General features: G+C 34.6%; 1 protein-coding gene across 2 annotated transcripts; it reads right to left on the bottom strand.

Moving 5' to 3' along the window:
- Window positions 1-8,432: 8,432 nt before the first annotated feature.
- Window positions 8,433-23,336, bottom strand: LOC127806922 (uncharacterized). Of its 2 annotated transcripts, XM_052344523.1 has the most exons (7): window positions 23,020-23,335; window positions 22,444-22,904; window positions 20,586-20,769; window positions 20,212-20,436; window positions 19,964-20,080; window positions 16,629-16,862; window positions 8,435-9,354 (listed from the first exon to the last, which is right to left on the bottom strand). In XM_052344523.1, the coding sequence occupies exons 1-7, from the start codon at window positions 23,080-23,082 to the stop codon at window positions 9,139-9,141; spliced, it is 1,500 nt and encodes a 499-aa protein (XP_052200483.1). In that variant the 5' UTR covers window positions 23,083-23,335; the 3' UTR covers window positions 8,435-9,138. The 2 variants fall into 2 exon arrangements, with proteins under 2 accessions (XP_052200484.1, XP_052200483.1); XM_052344524.1 differs by lacking the exon at window positions 19,964-20,080 and having other exon boundaries at window positions 8,433-9,354; window positions 23,020-23,336.
- Between the last annotated feature and the right edge of the window lie 334 nt (window positions 23,337-23,670).

Here is a 23,670-nt window from a genome sequence, read left to right as displayed (position 1 = left end):
TACATTCATACAGTTATTGTGAATAAAGTTTGGCAGGTGTATAATCTGATTGCTAAGGGACTAGCAATGTTTAAGTTGGGGGGTATGATTAGTGGTTAATTTTATAAAAATTTTGTTATAATTATACCCTTCTTTTGATCTTAAAAATGATTTAAATTAGATATTAATATATATTTTATGGTTATATGCAAGTTTAAATTGAAAAATGAATAAAATGAAATTTTAAAGTAAAATTTAATAATAATAATAATAATAATATATAAAATTATATATAATACATATACATCATTATATGCATGCATGTAATATATATATATATATATATAATATAATCCAATATATATATATGTGTGCCATATGTAATATATATATATAATATATAATTTATTAATAATATTAAATTATTTTTTTTAGGGATGAAGAATTCAAGCCCATGAAGATTTAAAGCCCATGAAGATTTAAAGTCCATGAAGAATTCAAATCCATGAAGAATTCAAATCCATGAAGAAATCAAGCCCATGAAAAATTAAAGTCCATGAAGAATTCAAACCCATGAAGAATTCAAGCCCATGAAGAATTAAAGCCCAATTTGAGCAACCCATGGAAAATATTATTTGGAGAAGGCCCAAGGATTATTTTTAATCCTAATGAAGATTAAAAACCAATTTATAGAAATCTATTTTTATTTTGTATGTGAGAGCTTTATTAGGTGTGTTTTTTAGCTAAAATCCATTTAACTATTAGGTGGATATTATAGCTAAAATCCATTTAACTTTATGAGTGCTTTATTAGGTATGTATTTTAGCTAAAATCTATTTAATATTAGGTGTGTATTATAGCTAAAATCCATTTAACTTTAAGTGTGTGAGTGCCCATTAGATATAATTATGTCTAGTTGAATAATTGAAATTGTGTGGTTTGTATTGCATCTTGTGGCCTATAAATAGATCACTTGATTGCATTTGTAAGAGTGATTATTATTCTTGAATCAAAGTTTAGTTATTTCCTTAGAATTCTCTCTTTGAGAATTGCTTTTGTTCTCTCTCATTTTCTTTAGTATTTTCTCTTGTGATCTTACTTTCTTCCTTTCTTCCTTTCTTCTTTTAAATTCTTATGTCATTTATTATTACTTTATTATTCACCGCCTAAATGGACGGTTAGTTTTTGCCTTTAAATTCTTGCAATTTACACTCTTGTCATTTAATTGTTCACCGCCTAAATTGACGGTTAGTTTCTTCCTTTAAATTCTTGCAATTTTAATTCTTGTATTTTAATTATCTACCGCCTAAATGGCCGGTTAGTTTCTTCTATTTTAATTCCTGTCATTTAAATTCAGTTATTTAAATTATGTCATTTAAATTCCTGTCAATTAATTTAATGGAGATGAGTAGCTAAATCTAATCTTGGGTTAAGGCAAGGACAGTGTCCAACGCCAATGATTCCCAAAGAAAGCTACGCTTTAAATGAGTAACATTGGTTTAAACTTCAATATGAGTGTGTTTTGATTATTGAAAAATCACTAGGTTTGGATTGGAGCGTAAACCTAACTTAGAGCTTTCATGTCACGCATGAGAGTTACTAGAACTGGAAACGCTATCATACCCAAACCCGGATGATTAATTTAGTTGTTTTGTGTATTAATTGTAATTGAATTTATGGTAGTTTCTTAAATTAGAATCCCGCATATCATGTATGGGGATTGCTTAAACTAGAGCTATCATTATCTTTAATTGCATTTAATAACAAATCCTCATATCTGAAATTAAATTAATGTTGCTAATCTTTTATGCTAATATTTGGGAATCAACGGGTTGGCACTAAAATTGTCTTAACTCAAGTACTTTCCAATTTCATATTCTCACGTTCAGTATTTATTTCAACTTCTGTCTTGCTTTATTTTCTAGTATTTGTTATCTAAAAAAAATCATAAAAAAACATGTTATCAATCCATCTAAATGCATGTGCGTGTGTGTGACATTCTTTTTTTCTTTTGCCATAAATAAATCTCTCAGTGGACGACCTGGACTTATCCAGAAAGTATAAATTTAAATTTGAACTACAACTGCACTCGTACACTGACGAGTATAAACCTCTCGCCTAAATAAATAAAAAAATATAAAATTTTTATTGTGTTTTAATTGCAGGGTGAGAGTGCAGTCACTGGTCTCTCGTCGATGTTCATCAAGCCAGCAACTTTCTGAGTGTAGGAGTTGACGCAAATTAAATATTTACACCAAATTCATCCAAACAGAGACTAAAAGTCATTGATCAACACACGCTAAAACTACCTCCACAGCAGCTTATGTTAAGATTCAACGTTCACAGAAGCCATAGCTAGTAAGAAAGCAACCCAGATAATCCAACAAAAAAAAAGTAAGCACAATCTTCGAAGTGACAGTACAAGATAGGATCACATAAGCACTTGATTAGTTAGAGAAACCCTATTCAAAACCTTGGTCCTTTGGTCTTCTCAAGAATCATTTCGACTGTGCAATTTTCAAAACCCAACAGCAGAAAGAACCCAAATGCAATATTCACTTTCCTTTTGTGCTCTTCAAATACTAGTAGAACTCCCAGCAATTACACATTGATAAATTCGAATATATTTTCAAAATCCTTACCTGTAGGTCTAGCATTATTCACCTTGTACTGGAACCAATTTAAGCGCTTAATTGTGGAAGTACTATCAAATGGACTGATACAAGGAAATACTTCGTTTCTATTTTAGGTTTATATTTTTATCTTTAATCTTTCAGTCAATGCAATAATTAGTCTTCAAGGCAACATAAGATTTCCTCCTCATTTGAGCACTTAGACCAGAGAAGACCATGAACCAAACTTGTAACGCCTGTCTTTTCAGAACACGCATTACCTCGAGATTTTGGGAATATTTTTTTTTCAACATCATGCACACAACATAAGTTCCTCGATAAACATACCCTCATCATAATCATATCCTGATAATCTTGATTATACCTTCCCAGCATATCAAAATTTAAAAATTAACAGACTAAGACAGGTATTAACAATCACATCAGCAAAAGCAAGAATCGAAACCTTAATGATATATAACCGATAAATTCTTTTTATAGTTAAATAACCAAATCGATACTTCACATAAAAATATCAAAATATTATATAACCTCTAAACATCGTAATCATAGACAAAGGCCTACGAAAACTAAACATAATAGCTACATCTCGATGACATCATTTCCCTTAGCGCCACTACTTTCACCTAGAACGTTTGAATATTTCAGGGACATAGTCCAAATTAAATGCTGAATCATCTAAGTGATAGTTTAAAAATATTTTCATGAATATATGCAAAATCATGTATAAAATCGACAAATCCTGACATGCCCCAACCTAAGAGAATCCCACATAGCACTTAGCCCTAATCGGGGAAAATGCAATCTCTCTAAAGGCGACACAACCACATCGACCCATTAGCATACACAATCCTTCTTAAGAGGGACAACCTCAACATATGAACTTGGGAATCACCACATTATCATTGTTAGGCATTACGCTCCTACTCAAAAGCATTCCAAAACCCAACGCAACCCTAGCCCTAAGAGTATCACATCAGCATTATCCCCGGAATCAAAGACACATCGGTATTAATGCTATTGCTCAAAGAAAACTGGGGTGGTGTCCACTTTCAGCCCTGCCACTTGAGCCAACAACCGGGATGGTGTCCACTCTCAGCCCCGCCACTTGAGTACCATAGAGTGAAATCCGTCTCAGCACCATCCCAAGTGGGTCACATAGTATTAATCATCGGCAAGCATCCCGAGTGCTGTCACTCAAGGGCCACGTCACAGGTTAACAACCCACGTCCCACATGGACAACACATAACATGCCAATGCCGAAAATCATAACATGCATAACATAAAATCAACATTTCAATGTATGCAATTTATCGTATGAAATTCAATACGTGTGTAAATAATCATTTAGACGAACCATCTCACGATACCTACCACACATGATAAATCAAAAGTGATCAAAAGTAACAAGAATATGCACAGAAATTGGATTGAACAACTCACAGGAAACCATTCACATGCCACAAACAAGTTTTTCCAGTAGAACCACTCACTTTAGGCTAAATTTAAGATTCCTCGAAATGCGTGCCCGAGCTTGATTCTCGTGCCAGGCGCTCTATAGTTCAACCTCAAGTTTCAACGATACCCTAGACATCATATGCATTCAAAGAAAAATCAATATCTATTTTCTCAATTTTCTCATAATTTTTCTCTAATTTCTTCCTATTTTTCTCTCGATAATTTCAAGTAAATATCTCTTCAAGCATTTTTCCATTTTTTTCTCCAAAAAAATTCATAAAAAAAATATTTATAAGCCTCTGAAATTTTCTGAAAATTTTCCAGATTTTTCTCCTATTTTCTCCAATTTCCATAATTACTTTTCCTTGAGAAAATTTATTTCTCCTTGATTTACTTCGAATATCCTCCATGAAAAATCACCAAAACTCATAAAATAAATTCCTTATCCTTCTGGAATTTTCTCAGAATTTTATAAAAATCCCTCATATTTATTTTCCATTTACATTTCCTTTCAAGAAATCAAATAATTATCTCCTCAAGAAATTTCCAAGATAAAAATTCATCAAAATAAACTATTCCTTTTTATTGAATTTATGGATATTTTTCATAATTTTATTTCCTTTAATTATGTTTTTTCTCAAATTTTTTATATTTTCAGTATTTAAAAAATACAGAAATTACCTTCGATCATCTTTTCCAGTGACAGCACACTGAAAAATCGAAACGATGACACCAAGCTGCTCCTCTCCCTTAGTCGATCTCAATGGTACCCTTCTTTGTCAGAAAACACCACTAGAAGCCCTTCGATTTGGCCAAAAACAGTCCGCCCAAGCCACCCGCCATCAAACTTCGGCGAACCAAATTGACCTCTAATTTGAACTCCGATTGATACGAAAATTTTCAGACTAGTTGCCCATAGTCTCACGACCAAAAGCCCCTTATTAGATCCTTTGATCGATCACTCTACAACCCGATTTAAACACTCATGCAATATGTATATATATAGAGGCGACCGAATATATATATATATATGCGAAAACACCCCTTATACTACTCCAAAAACTCTCAAAATTTTCAAATTGCTTCTCACAACCTGGGGAACAAAAGCCCCTTATCCCCAACCTCTAATTCACTCCCAAATGTGAGAAATCCGAAGTAAAATCTTTGATGCAAACCCTCGACCAAAACTCGGCTATTTATAGCCAAATTCGAGCCTCTCTCAACCAATCACAAGGGTTAACGTGAGCTAGAGACCACCCCCACGTGCATGCAAGGCTTGCCCATGCCCTGCTTGCTGATTTGACGGACTGCAGCAGCTATGGCAGCCCTACCTCTCGCTGCAATTCTGATTTTTTTTTTTTTTAACATGATAAACTATAATATCTTTTATTAAAAACAACTATAACCTAATATATCCTTTCTTTTAAACATCTAAATTCCGAGGCGTTCCCTACCGGCAATTCAGTTTTCAGCCTGAATTGAAGCTTAATCGAAAATTAACTCCGATCCGATTTCTTTTGATACTAAAAATCTTATCTTGGAATGCTTAGCAATAACATATCATTTTCCCTTGAAATCTCAACCTCACGACATTTCCTACAGTTGATTCAACGATTTATTTTATTATTAAACTCATTTTTCGATATCCCAAACTTCTCGAAATTACGTGGTAATCTTATGCCAGTACGCGGTATTACAAAACTAACACAACAGTCTAAGGCCAAGCACTTGGCAAGATTTGTATAGCTTCGGTTGTAGCTCCCATCACTTGACTAACATAGAGGACTCCTAAAAGTTTCTAATAAGGTGCATAAAAATAAAGAGAAGCCTCCAAGCATTTGTTGTAAGATTATACAAAGAATTCAGGCAAAAAGAATCAGTACATGGGCCTTAAATAGGAACTACAACCGCATCTAGCACATAGCTCGTTTTAAAACCACGTAGTCAAGGTACAAAAGAATGGTTGAATGCAACAGGTTGAAAATAGTTTCAAAAGGAATCAACTGTCTGAAAGAGACTGCAAGATCTATCCTCGAATTATGTTGGTACCAAACTCTTAATACATTGGTAAACTATAATTTCTATTTGACCTAGAATTTAAGCTTACTCCTTAGCACTGACACTCAAATGGCTATACTACAAACGAACAAATATTAGATGATCTACCTGTCATATCTTGACTCAGTCCCACAATGACAATATATATATATATATTGGGCATTACGGGTAGATTATTTGACCTAGAAGGTGAAAAATTAACTTCCATTACAACTTTGGGATGAAATAAGGGCCAATTAATGTAGGTCTAGTGTGGTGTGGGTGTTGATAAGTTAGTGTATTTATGGACAGCAGTGGGGCATTCATGCACAGCCTTTCAGCAGTAGTGTAATAAAGTATTTAGTGACCTACATCCTGCTTAATATCACAAAGTTCCTTTCATTTCCAGACCTAGTAGCTCCTATGCCCTTGCAACAACTATAATCACAACCCTTAGTCTCAGCAGTGAGGTCAACTACATTAATTCTAGACCTCTAAAATGCCCTTATACCCAAAATTTCCAATTATAGACACAACTTTATATATCAAAAACCCATTTACAAACACAAGCCTCTGTCCAACCCCAACCCATTAACAGAATAAAGTAACTTCAAACCATATTTTAGTGATTTATATGTTTTATTTATAAAACAACGTTAATTAAACAAAGGGTTCCAAAACCCATTGTTTTTGGCAATGATAAACCATATTAATGGCCACTGATTTGCCGGACCTATTGCAACGATTTGGCAATTGATGGGTTCCATTATCTACAAATCCAACCCATTGTCGCAACAACGATTTCAGCAAGAAGAAGAAAACGAAGCAACAACTCGTGAAGAAGTAGAAACCAAAGCAACAGCAGCAACAAATTTGGCAAATCGTCAGTGAAATAAGGATAGTTTCTGTCCTTTCTCTCCTCCTGGACCAATAGTTGGAATTATTTTTACCTTTTAAATAATTTAACAGTCGTCGTAACACATTTATCTTCATTATACTCATATTTTATATATATATAAAATTACGAATACATTTAAAAAAACATTATTTACACCCCCAATAATAAACAAAAATACTAAATAAAGGCAAGCGTTCATATTCAAGGAAACCTTTTTATCTTTTGCTCTTCTCCACCCATCTTCTCTCCCATAACACCCAGGCTTTACCTCTCCCTTTTACAAGTATGTCACTATATTAAAAGAGAGAGAATGAGAGGGGGAATTAATAGAGAGAGAGAGAGAGAGGGGCAAAACAAGAAGAGAGTAGTGAAGAAGAAGGGAGGAAGAGAATGAAAATCAACTTTTTATTGTGTCAATTGTTAGTCCTTTTATTTTATATTAGAATTATTTTAGCTTTATATTTATATTTCGTTATAATATTATGATATTTATGAGTTGATGGTAATTGAATTGATATTATTGGATACAATTATATTTGGATTATTTAAATTTACGGTTAACAATATTTGAACAATTATAAAATGGTTAAAAAAAAGAAAATTTTATTAACTATTATAGTTGTATATTTAAAATATTATTAATTATAAGGTCGAAATAGATTCAATTGAAAATAAGTAAAAGACATAATTAAAATAGTTTAATCATATGAGATATAGAAATTATAGTGGCTATGAGGAGAGTTGATGGTATCGAACAACTAGTTAGTAAAAGAGATAAAAGAATTAATAGAAATTTAAAATTTAGGTACCCAAGTCTATTAGCATAAAATAAAAACTAGATATATTATTATTATTGTAGTACGTGTATATAAATGTTTTTTTTATTATTTTAATTTTTGATTTTTAAAAATTCCTTTTTTTAATAGAAGGGTAAATTAGCCATTATGAAGAGAAAAATAAAAAAATATATCAAGTCATTAAAAATACGAATTTATTATATTTAAATTTATTTTATTGTATTATATATACACAAATTTCTGAACCAATAGTTTAATTGGTGAACCAATAAACTAATACCAATCAATTTAATAACCCAATTGATTTGAACTGTGATATCTAGTTCAAAAGTATGTAGGACTTGCCCTATAAAATGAGTCCAAATTTATTGGGCTTAGCTCAAGTGACTTGTCTCCCTTTACCCGTTGAAGGCCAGTTCCTCCCTCTCCGGAAAGGCCTTTTTATTGCTCCTGATCCATTCTTACCTAAATCTACCTCAATTTTAGTATCTATTGGCCCATGATAATAACAAAGACATAATGCATTAAGCTTAGATGCTACTTTAGTTTCTACTTTCATAAGAAGTGGAACAATCCACCCAACTGACACTTTTGAGATCTCCAATATTTACCCACAACAAGAGTAAAGAACAATTACCTAGTGTCATAAGTATACAAAATGAATAATGTTATTGATACATCTTGGACTACACAAAGGTGTACTAATGACAAAAATATCCCTCATAAAATGCATAGAACCACGTGAGGCACATGGAGGCGCAGGGTATTTTGATCATAATACCGCTTGTGTAACTCAAAATGTACAAAAATGATATACATGTAACATGATTCATACAAAATTATCATTGGGTTTGACTAGCCACCCTAGCTGGCACTATCTTAGCATCTCCAGTAAAGCCCACAACAACAGTAAAGAAAAACAATCTCCTGATGATATACCTTGCCCTAATCATCGTTAGGTATACCTTGCCCTATACTTTATATACCCACGTGAAACTGCATCTCGAGCAGACATGGGATGTTGACAAAAAGCATAGTAAACGGGTAAAAAAGCAATTGTTCACTGATTTATAATTTCAATGGATGAAGACTCACTTGGGGTTGGCAACTTACAACCAAGCACAGGAGGGGATTCCAAACGAGGGAGGGAGGCTCCTTTGTAAATGTTCTGATTCTGAAGTCTTACCTCTAGGTCAATGGACATGGCTTACCTCCAAGAATGGCTATTTCCACAAGTTATAACTCACAGAACTACAGGAAAAATGGACCAGCATGAACTTGGGAAAATTGGAATCAATTACACTGTGCGTCTATCTTTTAAAAACTCTGAACTTTTCAAATGGGAAAGGGGCTTTCTGTGTGGCCATCAAGCCGACTCTGAGTCGATACGTGTCTGGATCGTGCACTCCTATGTTGAAGTCGCTGGTGCAAAGTCTCTGACATCTGGTTGAAGAACTGGGGATCCCATCTTTGAATCAATAAGGGTTCTTCCGCATAACATATGTATATAGATGTAACGGCACTTTCCACCACTACCATTGCGAGTCCCACCTGAACATCAAACGGCCTAACCATCATTATATGCAGAAATCAAGGAGTCTAGGCTACGTCTATGTCAGTGTAATGAAAAATTGGTCAATTAAAAGTTCGTAATGAATCAGCATATGACAAGATAATGTGGTGCAAGTACAAAATGCTTGCTTGGAAAATGTTAACAGCAAGTATATATTATAGGAAGGCTTATATTGTTGACACATCAGCATGGAAACGAGGAATGCAAAATAGTTGCATTTCAAATAGAAAATGATGCCTTAGAAGGGTAAATCCAATTTTTACCAAACCAACCAATGACAGATGCGTGATATTATATGGTTTTTGATGAAGCAAGTTATCGATGCTCAGAAATATATATGTACATACTCAACTAGAATATAACCAATAATTAAGGAAAAGCTTCACAGAAGCCTGAAATTGATTCAAGTTAGTACCTTGCCCAAAATTGAACCAACCTTGATCAATTCCCAAAACCAAACAGTGAAGACTGTTTAACCAACCAAATGAGACCAGAATTTCCTAGACTTTTACAAAGATCATTTACAATTTTTATTAAACTAATGAACATCTAATAAAACCCTGCCCATGGATTGAGTAATTCCTTCAACACCTTGTGTTGGAAGTATTCCTGCTATTCACAGCCAATTCCAAAGCCAAATTAAAGAGGAGAGTTGGATCGAGTAGCAGACAATCGGAGAAAAATTCATAAAAACTTTCATCATAAATTCTAAACAAAATAGTAAGCAGTTGGGGCATACCTTTCATAGTGAAGCGCTATATTGACCCAAGTGTAAGTGAAAAATGAACTAAGGCTGCTTCATCAAAGCTTGGATGTAATGTTACATTTGCAAGGGTTCTAGGATTTTCATAAACAAGGTGACGAAAGAATTTAGTTTAGGACCAGCAGCTAAGGATCGTTAGGACTTTGATAAGAGAATCTATTAAAGTAGTGGATGAGATTATTAGGAGAAATGATATTATTTACCTTCAGGAGAAGAGATAGATTAGCCGTTAGCAAGAAAGCCAAAATTTTAATTGAGTTAGTGAGACTGCCACGGTGTTAATTGAGTCTGGGTATAACTTCGATACTCAAGAAAGGATTGCACGAGGAATGGAGTAAAAGATTATTATGGAATCTTGGGTAAGACTTTAAAGCATGAGATAGTAACTGTAAAGAGATTGGAAGATGGATTACAGTAGTTAAACTTATTCTAGGAGAAAGGATTTTGGATATTATTAGTGCATAAGCACAAGATGGATTAGAAGAAAAGATGAAGGCAAAATTTCACAAAGACTTAGAAGAATTGTTACAAGGAATACCCAAGATCATTATAGGATGTAAATTAAATTGGACATGTGGGCAGAGAAGTAAATGGATATAGAAATGTGCATGGATGTTATGGCTTTGGAGAAAGAAATAATGAAGGGAAACTAGTTTGGATTTTGCCACAACATACAACCTCATCATAGGTAATCTTGTGCTCAAGAAGCAGGATGAAAACATGGCTACATATGAAAATAGTTTATTAACTACCTAAATAGACTACATTCTTATGAGACAAAAAGAATTATGTTGTAAGAATTATAAAGTATATCAGGGGAGTGGACGAAATGAAACAACTCTTTAGCAAGAGAAGTAGAGGAAGACCAAGAAAAAGTTAGTAAGAGACTCTTAAATATGATATGAGTTATAAGAGTCTTACAAAAGATAAGGCCTAGATGATTGGAGAGCTAGAATTCATGTAGACCCCAGTAGGATTGAGATGATATGTTGTTAACAACCTCAATTATAAGTAACTTCATTTCTAATTTTATCTGTTCTCATATAATCGCACATCCATTGTAATACTCATATTTTTTGCACCTTTCGATGCTTTACGACCCAACATTCTGTGTTATACAACAAAGTTGATCTAATAGCCATTTCTTAAATTTTTTCTTTTAGCATTAACAAAATCTTATTATCACATAAAAATGCCAAGAACACTTTCTATTTTAATCATCCTACGTTAATTTTATGGGTAACATTCTCATTATCTCTTCATGATTTTGGATGGTTGATCCAAGATATCTGAACGGATCTTTTCTTAGGATAACTTGATCTTCAAATCTTACCATAACATCATCCACACTTATATTTTTACCAAATTTGCATTTCATATATTTAGTTTTTAATTCACTCAACTTAAACCTCTAGATTCTAAAATGGTCTACCATATCTCAAGCTTAGCATTAACACATTCTTTTGTCTCATCCACCAATACACCACAACATCTTTGCCTGGATGTATTTAGTGAGTTCATCTATTCAAAATTATCATCAACTACACCTTATCCTAACCAAGTTAGGGTTGGTGGCATGGCATTCTTAATGTCAATCGACTTATAAAAGTCACATTGACAATATAAATTCCTACAAAAGATTAGTGCGCCAAAATTTTATGTTGGATGCCCTTTCTAACACAACCCCTTAAACAAGGAATGATGAGATGAGATTCAAACATCATCTTCATATAGAAAAGTTCAATGAGATAGCGATGAATGAAGATAATTAATATAATTGCATTCCATCATAGTGAGTTAATCTACTACTATGGCAACGAAATAAGAACTTAATACAGATTCTTCATGTAATCTAATTATAATGAGAAAAGTCTTAATATCTCCTTCACATGTTCTAACGCATGTTTCTGCTCTATGATACAAGTTCTTAGTAACATGTATATAAGCAATTTAGACTCATTTCTTCTCTAAAACACTTCATAAGATTTCTTTGGGGACTTTGTCATAAGTTCAACTATAACTTTTTATTTGGTGACTCAGCAAGTGCATTATTTCCACTAAAGACCTACTAAGCATGAGTTCAAATTAGTTTTCAAGCACCTTGTTTTCTCTTCTTATCTCATCCTCAATCACTCTCTTCTAAAGTTCCATATGGTGACTCGTTAACTTGATCCCACTGTAATTTCCACAACTTTGAACATCTCACTTATTCTTATAAATAGTGAAAAAAATAATCAATCTCAAAAAAACAAGAAAAGGCAAGGCTAACCCAGCATAGATTTAGATGGTCACTACTATATAAAACACAATAAAAATTATTCTTAGAGGATTGAAGGGAAAAGCCCCAATTCAAAAGGAGCATTCAAGCTTAAGTGAAGAGGTGTGTCATAATAATAATTTTAAAAAAACTATAGAGATATATTTTGGAAAAAGTAAAGTCAAAACTTTAAAAAAATTTATACCATCAACTTAATACAAAAGACGAAAAAAGGAGATATATGAGGGTGTGCCTAGCACACAATGCTTCTCCCTTTGCAAGGGTTGGGGCAAGGTCATTTTTGTAACAACCTTTACCCTTGCTCTATAAAGAGACTATTTCCACAACTCAAACATGTCACCTTGTCATAAAGGAGCAACCTTACTGTTGCAACCAAGGCTCACCCTCCAAAAAAAGATATATACACACAAACACACACGCATATAGAGAGAGAGAGATGAATAAAGTATTTGAATTTCTAGAAGTTAAGCACAAATGTGTATACCCAACTCCACTTAGGGGGATTTGGGCTTGTAATTGTTGTATTCAATGAAAGTGGGAAAACGAATGTTGTATTGAGACATCTCGGTAGTTCTAAAAAGGATGGGAACTATATATTCTATTAACATATTTGTTTAAATGAAATGAAACAAGTTATGAAAAAGATGAAAAATGGTGAACTAGTTAGATCAAGTAATATCCTTAATAGAAGAATAAATAAATTAGAGAAAAAGGCATCTTATAGTTAATAGAATTCTTAAAATGAACAGGATGCCGAACGAGTGAAAAAAGAGCACTTTAATTCATATTTGTAGGCATAAAGGTGAATCAAGCTAATAAGTTATACTATGAAACTTTGGGGAGGATGGTTTAGCAAAGATCTATGTTAGATGGACTCAAGTATGAGTGTCGAACACGGGTATGTACCCAAAGGTTGGACCTATCAATTTCATGAATTTTAGGATACGGGGATATGTGTCCGAAGGTAGGAAGGTACTGGGATATGACATAGAGAATAATAAATTTTACTACCTTACCCCCACCATACTTACAAATCTTTTTTATCTTTTAGTTCTATAACTATAAATTAAGGATATGTTACTTGTACATATAAGATAAAATGGTAACTGGTAGGTAGGCAATTTGGGTGATCTCATACCAACATATATCTTAAAAGCATTGTTCTAAAACACGCTAAGCACTAGTCGAGTGCCAGATTGGGGCCTAGCGCCTAGGCGAGGCATAGGAAAACTGTTGCTTTTTTTCTATTTTTTGATATAATTTGATATTATTTTTAGGTAAATCAAAGTTGAAAAGACAAATGAAATCTAGAAAGACAAGTGAAATATCCAACACCCAGCATAATTGAATTGCAGGTTCAACATAAACATGTGCGAAGAAAAACTTGTTGATTCATAATGAACTTCTTAGGATGATAGATGATGAAACTAACAAAGACATGCTTGTATTGGGGTGTGTGTACAATGGCTTATATTGGGTTGCAGCACACACAGCAAAAGAGCGTTGCACGGTCGACGTCAACAGCGATTTCGTGGCTGCCCAAATACTCAAATATTCGTTGATCGATGCTTAACGTCCAATCAATGTTGTCACTGATTCTCTAGTCACTGTTGTGCACTATTTTAGTCTCCTTCGTTCTCCTTCTTCGGCGATTGAAGCTTTGCATATCACTGCATATAGCCAAATTTGTTGTCCCGAGCCTGAAACCTTGTTGGATCTAGTGTCTCATTGAAATCAATCAGATCTAGTCCTCTCGTCTCTGGAACAAGCCTAAAATAGTCACTGTTGTGCACTATTTTAGTCTCGTTCGTTCTCCTTCTTCAGCGATCGAAGCTTTGCATATCACTGCATATAGCCAGATTTGTTGTCCCGAGCCTGAAACCTTGTTGGATCTAGTGTCTCATTGAAATCGATCAGATCTAGTCCTCCCATCTCTAGAACAAGCCTAATTAGGCGCCAATTGGGCCCGATTAATCGGGCCCAACACCTAGGGTGTCAATTTGCATGTATTCACAACGGTGAGGGGCCACCTAACGCCTCGGCAGCGCCTAGGAGGCCGCCTTTTTGAACACTCTACTTTAAAGGCTAAAGCATATTCACAAAAAAATAATAATAAATCAAAATAAATTGTTAATTTTTATTATTTTAAATTAAAAGTAAATTAAATACATAAAAAAGAGAATTGACACAGAGACCTAAAAAGTGGAGAGTTTGGCATATATCCCATATCAGTACTAGTGTCATGTCATGTCGACACCAATATAATGCCTAAAAATGCAGAGTCCATGTAACATAGGCAAAGATTAAGGATTAAAACCATGGTCTCCAAAAATCAATTTGGCTTTATGCTTGGTACAATGGAAGCTATTTACTATTGAGGTGTCAAATGAAAAGGTCCCAAATAATAACATGGAGTTGGATATAATGTTTATACACTTAGAAAAGCCCATAATGAAGTTCTCAAAGAAGTCTTTTAAGGGTTTTGGAGAAGAAACAAGTTTAAATTACTTTTAAACTATTTATTAAAGACAAGTATCATCAAGCAAAAACATTTGCTAGAATTTTTGCAAAAAAGCTAAAACTTCTTTAATTACAATTAGATTATGTCAAGCATCTATACTGAACCCTTACCTCTATACTCTTGTAATTGATAAACTCACAAAGCACATGCTAAAAGAGGTGCTTTGATTATGTTTATTTAAGGCAATATTATATTGACGGATGAGAAAAAAAGGAGTAAATATTAATCTTGAATTATGAATCAACACTTTATAATCCAGATTCAAGATTAAGCAAGTGAAAAATTGAATGTATGAAATATAAGTTTAGAATAAATGGAAATTTAGATGATATCATGGTAAGACTTAAAGATCTAGTTATTCCTAAAAAAAATGGTTTAGATATCTCAAATCTATTGTCAAATAAACAAGAAGATTACTAAGGATGTTACTCATAGCATCAAGACATAATGGTTAAAGAAAAGATGTGCAGAATATCCCTTTGAAGCAAAATGAAAAGTTCTATTATACAGGATACAAACCATCTCTGTTGTATGGCTAAGAATGCTGATAATTAAATATCAACATTTGCAAAATATGAAGATGTTATGGTGAAAACATGTCTATACTAGAAAAGACAAAATTACAAATGAGAATATTTATAACAAAGTTAGAGTAGATAAGATGAACAAGACACGATTAAAATTGATTGCACATGTGATAAAAGACCAGCAGACACACCTAATAGGCAAGTGAATGGAATAGAAAAATCTTACAGCAAAAGAGGTGAGGTAGAAGGAAAACTAAAGAAAATTTTATGTTAAAAACCCTTAAGCATGATACAAGATACAATGGCATTGTAGAAGATAAGATCATAGATAAACCTAATTGATTGCTAGAATTCATGTAACCAACACCATTTAGCAGAACTTAAGGCTTGGGATGGTGTTGGTGTAATCACATTCAATGACCTAGTTGACCGTGAAATAACAGAGCAATCATGTGGCTTAGCTCAAATTGGTTATGCTCAAATGAGTTCAAACAGCACGTGGTTGTGTTATATAGATCTTTAGTGTGTGAAGGACCCATATGAAAGGATCCATACTTGAATAAAGATATGAGATGCATCCAGCATATTTAGTTGAACAGGCACTATTATGTACCGACCATCTTGAGTTGCATCATAACTTTGTAGGAAGCATTTTATGCAAAAAATATATATATAAATATATATATTCTATATAGTTTGTTAGAAAACATTTTATACTTGACAAATTATGTAAAGAAATAGAATAAATATGAAATCTATTCACATCCTAGTATCATTGTACATGACATGGAACAGTGGAAGCGTACCGACACCTTATACCCATACCAGGATGAATGAAAACACAGGCAAGCACATTAAACAAGGCCAATTAGCCAGTCATCCAAGACTTAAGCCAACGATGTTATCATGTTTATATAGCAGGGGAAGGAAAGGTTCCACCAACATATGAGTAAGAGCACTAATATCCCCTCTCTTTAAACATATGTTAGGTTATTGGGTCTATCTACCAACCTAGATCTAACATAAGTAGGCCTTTGACTTGCATTCAAAGCCATTCAGCCAAAACCAACAGCAGGAGATGACTTTGGCCGTGTTACTTAATAAGAAGGTTGGCTGGTCCTTATGTGGGCCAACTGAAACAGAGAATAATTTAATAAACTTACCAATATCATTCCCATCAACATAGCAGTAGAGCCCACCATAATCACTCGGTCAGGATATTTAATTCTAGTCCAAGCTCCTGCGCAAGTCCCAGTAATGAGCCCACCCAAGAGCGTACACATCAGTAGAACAGCCCCTGAACAATCATAGGCAATGAGTGCTTCCACGCCAGTTAATTGAAATAACTCCCATGCATCTCTTGCCGAGTGATTAAAGCTTTTCCCATAAACTGCAATCTGAGGATAATGAATGCATGTTAACACAGAAAAGCAAAGAATGAGATAAGTGAATAAGCAAGAAGTATCCAAGACAAAATTGAAGGCAAAGAATGAATTAACTGAATATAGCAAAGAATAAATTAACTGAATGTCATCCTTCCAAACAGAGTAGGCAAAAACTCAGCATTTAATACAGTGATATTTTAACTCCTTGTGAAACTTGAAAAAAAGTAGTCTTCTACAGGAAACAACCGGTCCTAACACGTAGAACAGAGGGCAGTCACTCTTTTAGTTGAGTTGTCTCTCCTCGAGGCAGTCCTCTCTTTCCAGCTGATGGAGAACTATATGATCGGGCAATAGCACAGCTCCCAAGCTTTCTTCTTTCTTTGCTTCCAGCGCTCAGTGAAATTGACTGTCTATCTATCAATCACCCTTGCTCACCTTTTCCCAAGATAGTTCAGTGGGGAGGCAACTCAATATAATAGGTAGCTCAAGCCAGGATAAAGGGAAAGAGATGAAATGTTTCTTCATTAGATAACTGCTGAAAAGGGCAAGGAAGATTGGCGAGAACCCTTCTAAACTACCTTCAGCACGGAAGGCCTTATGCTTGGCTAATCTTTATATGCCACGAAGAGCAGGAAGGGCTGGAGGATGTATTACTGAAGGAGAGACCGTTATATGGCAACCCGTACGAATTTCCCTTGTGATGAGACCACTACTCGCAAACCCATGGTTATGGTCCCAACTCCATTAGTATGGAACATTTTCTTTTCCAAGTGTTGGAATTGTTCAGCCATGGGCTTTTTTCCTCCCAGAACCAAAGAATGAAAGACGGGGCCAAAACAAAATGTGGCCATGAGCCAAACTCCATACCAAAGAGTTGAATTCTCCACTATATTTGACAGGCACACATTGCTAGTAACATAAATTAAGTTCCTTGTGTTCATATCTATCCAAAAACTAGAGTTCAACGTGTATGGGAAATGCTGGTCAAGCAAACATGCAAGCAGATTGACAAGATATTGACTTTCTCCAAAACTTAATCAGCAGTTAACTATGGGGTACTTTGCCGATGACGATCATTTATCCAAAAGATCTGAAGATTTAAATAGTTCGTGCTTTATTAACATTACTAAGCCATCAGGTATGAGTGTGGTAGTGCATGGTGCTTCAGTTCAGTAAAGAGTTCAGAAGGCTGGCACTAATATGGCTTTCCCAAAATTACTAGGAAGAATTAGGACTAAAATGTGGTCAACAGGCAAAACTTCATATTGAGAGCTATCTTCAAGGAATTGGCTTGAGTGGAACTTAAGTCATTCTTCTAACATGTAAGCCTCGTATTCCAGTGCATAAGTCTTCCTCTGCCTTTTCTGCTAAAAGCATAATTTCAATCTTCTTCTAAATGATCAAATCATCTTTAATCACATCTGAAGCACCTTATTTGCAATAGGGGTCACTCCAACCTTGTGACAAATAATTTCTAATTCTATCCTTTCTCGTATGGTCGCACATAAAATAACATCATCTCCATTATGCTCATATTTTGTACATGTTGGTACCTTACTATACAAGATTTTGTACTATACAACAAAGAAGGTGGAATGGTCATCAGGATAAAATTTCTTTTTGGATTTAATGAAATTTTACTATTGCATAAATTGCCAAACGCACTTCTCCATTTCAACCAACTTATCTTAATTCTATGAGTAAATAATTAATGGTTTCCCCCATCCTTTTTAGACAATTGAACCAAGGTATTTAAATTATTTTTTTTCCTAGAATGACTTGAGCTTCAAGGCTCACCATAGAATCATCCATAACTCTATTTTCATTAAACTTACATTTCCATATATTTGGTTGCTGATTTACTTAACTTGGAGTCTTAGGATTCTAAGGTGTCCCTCTATATCTTGAGTATCATATTCATACCTTTTTTGTCTCATCCACCAAGATGACACATCATTTGCAACTAGCACACACTAAAGCACCTCTTCTTGAGTGTCTTTACTGAGTTAATCACTAGAACAAATAGATAAATGTGTTAATGTAATCCAATTGTAACTAGAAGAGTCCTAATATCTCATACACAAGTTCTAGCAGATGTTTCTACTCCATGTACATGTTCTTAATATCTTGCATATGAGCAACTCAAACTTCTTTCTTCTCTAAAACCCTCCATGAGATTTTTAACAATGTCTCCTCCTTTTTATTGCCACTGAAATTGATTAATTTTAAAGTAATTGCCATCAAAAAGCAAGGACCGCTCTTCTTCTCTATGTTCCAAATATATGATACTTCTCATAATCATAAACCATGAAATATGCTCACACACCAAGGAAAAGACTCCTTCTCAAATTATCTATAAGAAGTTGAAACGTAAAGATAAAGACATACAAAGTTTCTACCACAGTAGCTCTATAGGAGAATAAATATATACCACTTAAGGCATACAAAATTTCAACCACAGTTGATCTACATGAGAAAAAATGTTTGCCAATCCAATGATATTGGACATTTTTCCATAAAAGTAGAAAAAGAAGGATCTGGCCACAAATTGTTAGTGTGTGAGGTCAAGTACTAATTTCAGGTGAATGACCGAATCTCCAGTGCAAGGTCCAGATATGACAGGATATCATCTGAAGGCAAGGAACTGCAAATAAATATCTACAAGTAATAGGATGTTGGACACTTTTTGCATAAAATTCAAGATCTGCTAGAAAAATAATTTATGTCAAAGATACTAATTTCAGGTTAATGATGCAATCTCCAAGTGCAAGCTTCACATATGATGAGAAGGCAAGGAAATAAAAGAAGTTCATTATATGAGAAGTCAAAAATCCAATTAAGTATACCAGACAATAGTACTTCCATCAAGAGGCACGAGGAATCAGCCAGATTTTTTTTTTAACACCTTGTCGGTCATCAATTTCACAGAAGAACATAGAAATCTGAAAAGATAACAGCATTTATAGGAATTTCTCTGATCAGTTTTACATGTAATAATTCTACAACTTAAGAATAATCAATGAAAGCAAAATAACTAGAATCTTCAAAAAAAGTTCGTAAACAAAAGACAAACAAACTATGAGGATTCACCAATGGAAGGTCAATAAAACTACCTGAACATAAGCATACTTGTTGAAGAATCGAACAAGAGTCTCCACAAGATGAAACAGAAAATCAACACAGCAGAGTAAACACTCATTGTTGCCGATCTTTGACCTAAATCCCCTAATCTACATATATTAGAAAAAATGGCACAATCAGTCTAACCTTCATGCACTTAATATAATATCTACAGGCAATATCCCTGAGCAAGTAATATTTAGGTGAAACTAAACCGAAAAGCAAAGGATAGTCTGGCTACCTTCCAACGCAATGTCCGAATAGCAGCCGTAAAAAGTGATCCATAGCAGATGCTACCAAAAGAAGTTGTAATTGCATATCGCAAAGACTTCATCAGTGGCTTGGAAGGCATTGATGCAGCTTCTCGACCACCGTGGATGAGAACAAGAAAAACCATTCCAGACACAATAACGTGAACAGTGTTACAGAGAACAGCACCAGTCCAAAATAAACTAACAGAGAACACCTGCATAAACAAATGAATCAGCATTTTTAATGTCCATGGATAAATAGATTGTGAAACAATTTATAGCTGACTTTTTTCTTTGGCAAGGCTTTTACACCAACCAATCCAAAATTAACCAACAGAATGAATTAGCAAACTTGCCAGCTCACCACAAGAAGCCACCAACGTCCACCATCACCCAAACTTGAAGCCACAACACCAGCTGCACCAAAAGACCATAGAGCTAGCCATAAAAGCATGACTAGCATGAATGCACATGATACTCTCATAACCTCAGGAAGTTTCCAAACCATCTTAACAGCTCCTTGCAGCACCAACATGGTGAATGGAAGTCTGCAGAAGAACACCATAAAGTCAAAGATAAATGGAAAGAGCTGATTAAAGAATTCTGGATCTTTTGCACAAGGAAGAGAGACAGAGATAGGTATTCTTCAAAAACCATAATCCAATGAAATATCACTCTGAATTGAGGCACTCAAGAAATATTTAATTTGTCTTTATGTTACTTGGATGTGCAGCATATATACATATATAAATCGCCATATAAATCTATGCTACTATGAGTGTTTCAATTTCTGATAAATAAGGTAGGGTTGGTTTTCAGTAGTTGCAAATTGCAATATAAGAGAACAGAACCAATGGATGCTCAAAAAATGAAAGATAACTTTGCTATACAGAAAACATAACTTTTGAGGGGCAAAAGATCAATTAAAACACATGTAGTGTTTACCCCTAAATATTTTTAAAATGACATGCCAAGGTGTGAGTGACAATGTCCACCCTTTTCATGGCATCAGATAAGGTTTTTCAATTTGTATGGAAATCTAAAGCTAAAATTATTTCGACTTTCTACTCATCATAAGTTCACCTAATTACATGAATATTTTCTATGGATGCATGCATAGATACATTAAGTTCCTTTAAAATTGGATTATTAAAAAAAAAGGAATGTTAAACATATTTCCATTAATAACGCTCTTATTTATCAAAAAGAAAATTAAATAATTAAACTATTTCACCTATTTATTTACTAATTTATTATCTTTACTTATCACATTAAGTCAGTGAAATGTTACTTAATCGTAATGTTATGTTGTAACAAAATTTACAGCAGTTTTATACCATGCAGCAGGTGGGTGACTGCCAGTTAACAAAAAACAATAATAATAACCTTTAGCATTTAAATTTGTTTTTAGACAATCTATTTTTAGGGTGTAACTTCAAGGACAAAGCATCAACCACTTGCAATTTGTACCATATGACTTTTCAAGGCTCCAGTGTTCCATCTGAAAACCATTAACTGACCCCCAAGGGGGAAGGATTGTACTTGGGAATACGATGAAGATCAATCAAAAAACATTATTTGCAAATGTGTCTCCTAATATCAGCGTTTCAAAGTGGTCTGCATTCTAAAATAAGATTCCTTAACAAATTATACACTCCATGAATTTCATGATCTTTTCACTCAGGAAAATAGTTACTTAAATCTGAGAAATTTTTTCCTCTTCAGTTGCATTGCTTGTAGAAATCCTTATGGTGTAATTCCTCAAATCAAGATATTCCACTTTGCACTAAAAGCACTATACATGATATGATAAAATAATTTTAATTAGCTGCTGCTCAGCCCAAGCCGATTGCTATGTTCTGATAAATCAAAACATAAAAGGTTAGTAATAACAGTCTATGATGAATTCAGTAAGTCACTTCTTGAAGCATGCTTGTGCTAGCAAATACTTTGTTATCCTAAAACAAGTTTCTATTTGATGAATTTATTACTTTGAATATTTCATAACAGTAACTATCATCTAGCCAGCAGAATAGATTTGCCAGACTGAAGATGAAAACAATTTCAAATATTGAATGATTTTGGTTGGAACAATCTAACTACAAACTGAATATCACTTTGACACTGCTAGCGAACTACACAACGTTGCAAAAGGACCCTGAAATAAACAAATAAATAAAAAAAAATAACATGAATAAGCATGTAAAGGCTTAAACCTTTACCTGTCTATAATTGATAGGACGTACAAGAACTGCAATGCAGCCCCAACCGCAAACGCAACGCCCCAGAAGAACTGTTCACCCCAAAAACACAGCACGCTAATCACAGCAAGATAAGTAGTCAAGATGTGAACCCCGACTTTCATCATTTGATTGGCGCGAGAACCGAGCAACGACAACCAAATCCACCCGAGAACCGTCCCGACGCCGCCGGCAACGGCGTAGAACGGCCAGTAATCCTCCGTCAAGCCCGGCTGGTGCTCCAGAAACCCAACTGTGTACCTATCAATCTTAAGCCTGTCCTTCTTCTTAAACCTATTGAGCCCCAGCACCACTAGGATCAACCCCATCCCGATCATATGTATCACGAACACTCCCAACCAAAATACGTCCCGCCAGTGTCGCGACCCCTCCAGGGCCAGAACCGCCGACGACGAATCTCCGCTGCGGCTCCGCACAACATTCTGTAATCCAGCTTACGAGATTGAGCCAAAATGTTCGCATCCACACTCCAATTTCACATTCACACATTCAAATACGTACAGTGATTGGAACACGAAATTGGATTCGGAAACTCACCTGTTGAGCGGTGGGGAGTGAACCAGAGTCAGAGGAGGCGGAACTCTGGGAGTCGCTCATCATGCATGACGGATCAAAGGCATCGCTCTGCGAAACTGATGCCGGCTAGGGATTTAGAGCGAGAAGAAACGTTCAGATCGAGGGAGAGATTGGGGTAAGTCAACGAAGACTTTGGAATGGAGAACTGAAACGCTTCGGAAATGAAGACGAAGAAGCAACTGAAATTCTCGCCAACGGCTATGACCGCTACACTACGAAGATGTATCCATCATCTCATCGCTTAGAGTCTAGAGAGAGAGAGAGAGAGAGAGAGTATATTTTGTTCGATTCGCCAACAGGGGTATTCGCGGTCGGGTTTGGGTTCAATTTTACTGAAAATATGAATGCGCCACGTGTCAACCCCCCCCCCCCCCCCCCCCAACTTTCGAAAATTGATTTTTGTTATTTGGCTGCTTCCTTTGCTAAAAATTTAAAGAAAAACCTTAAGTGAAAATCTTAATATCTTTTTTGGACTCTTAATAATATTTTAAGACAAAGTTTTGGTACACATTTCAAACAAGTATAAGTAACCCGAACTCGTCATTTAATCCTTATTTAAATGAGTTAGGTTAATTTAGTTAATTAATAGAATAGATTTAATTTAAATATAAC

Source organism: Diospyros lotus, chromosome 7 (genome assembly GCF_014633365.1).
Source record: "Diospyros lotus cultivar Yz01 chromosome 7, ASM1463336v1, whole genome shotgun sequence".
In the NCBI taxonomy this organism is placed as follows: Eukaryota; Viridiplantae; Streptophyta; class Magnoliopsida; order Ericales; family Ebenaceae; genus Diospyros; species Diospyros lotus.
The sequence above is the reverse complement of the archived record's forward strand: the minus strand, read 5'-3'. Positions and strand labels throughout refer to the sequence as shown.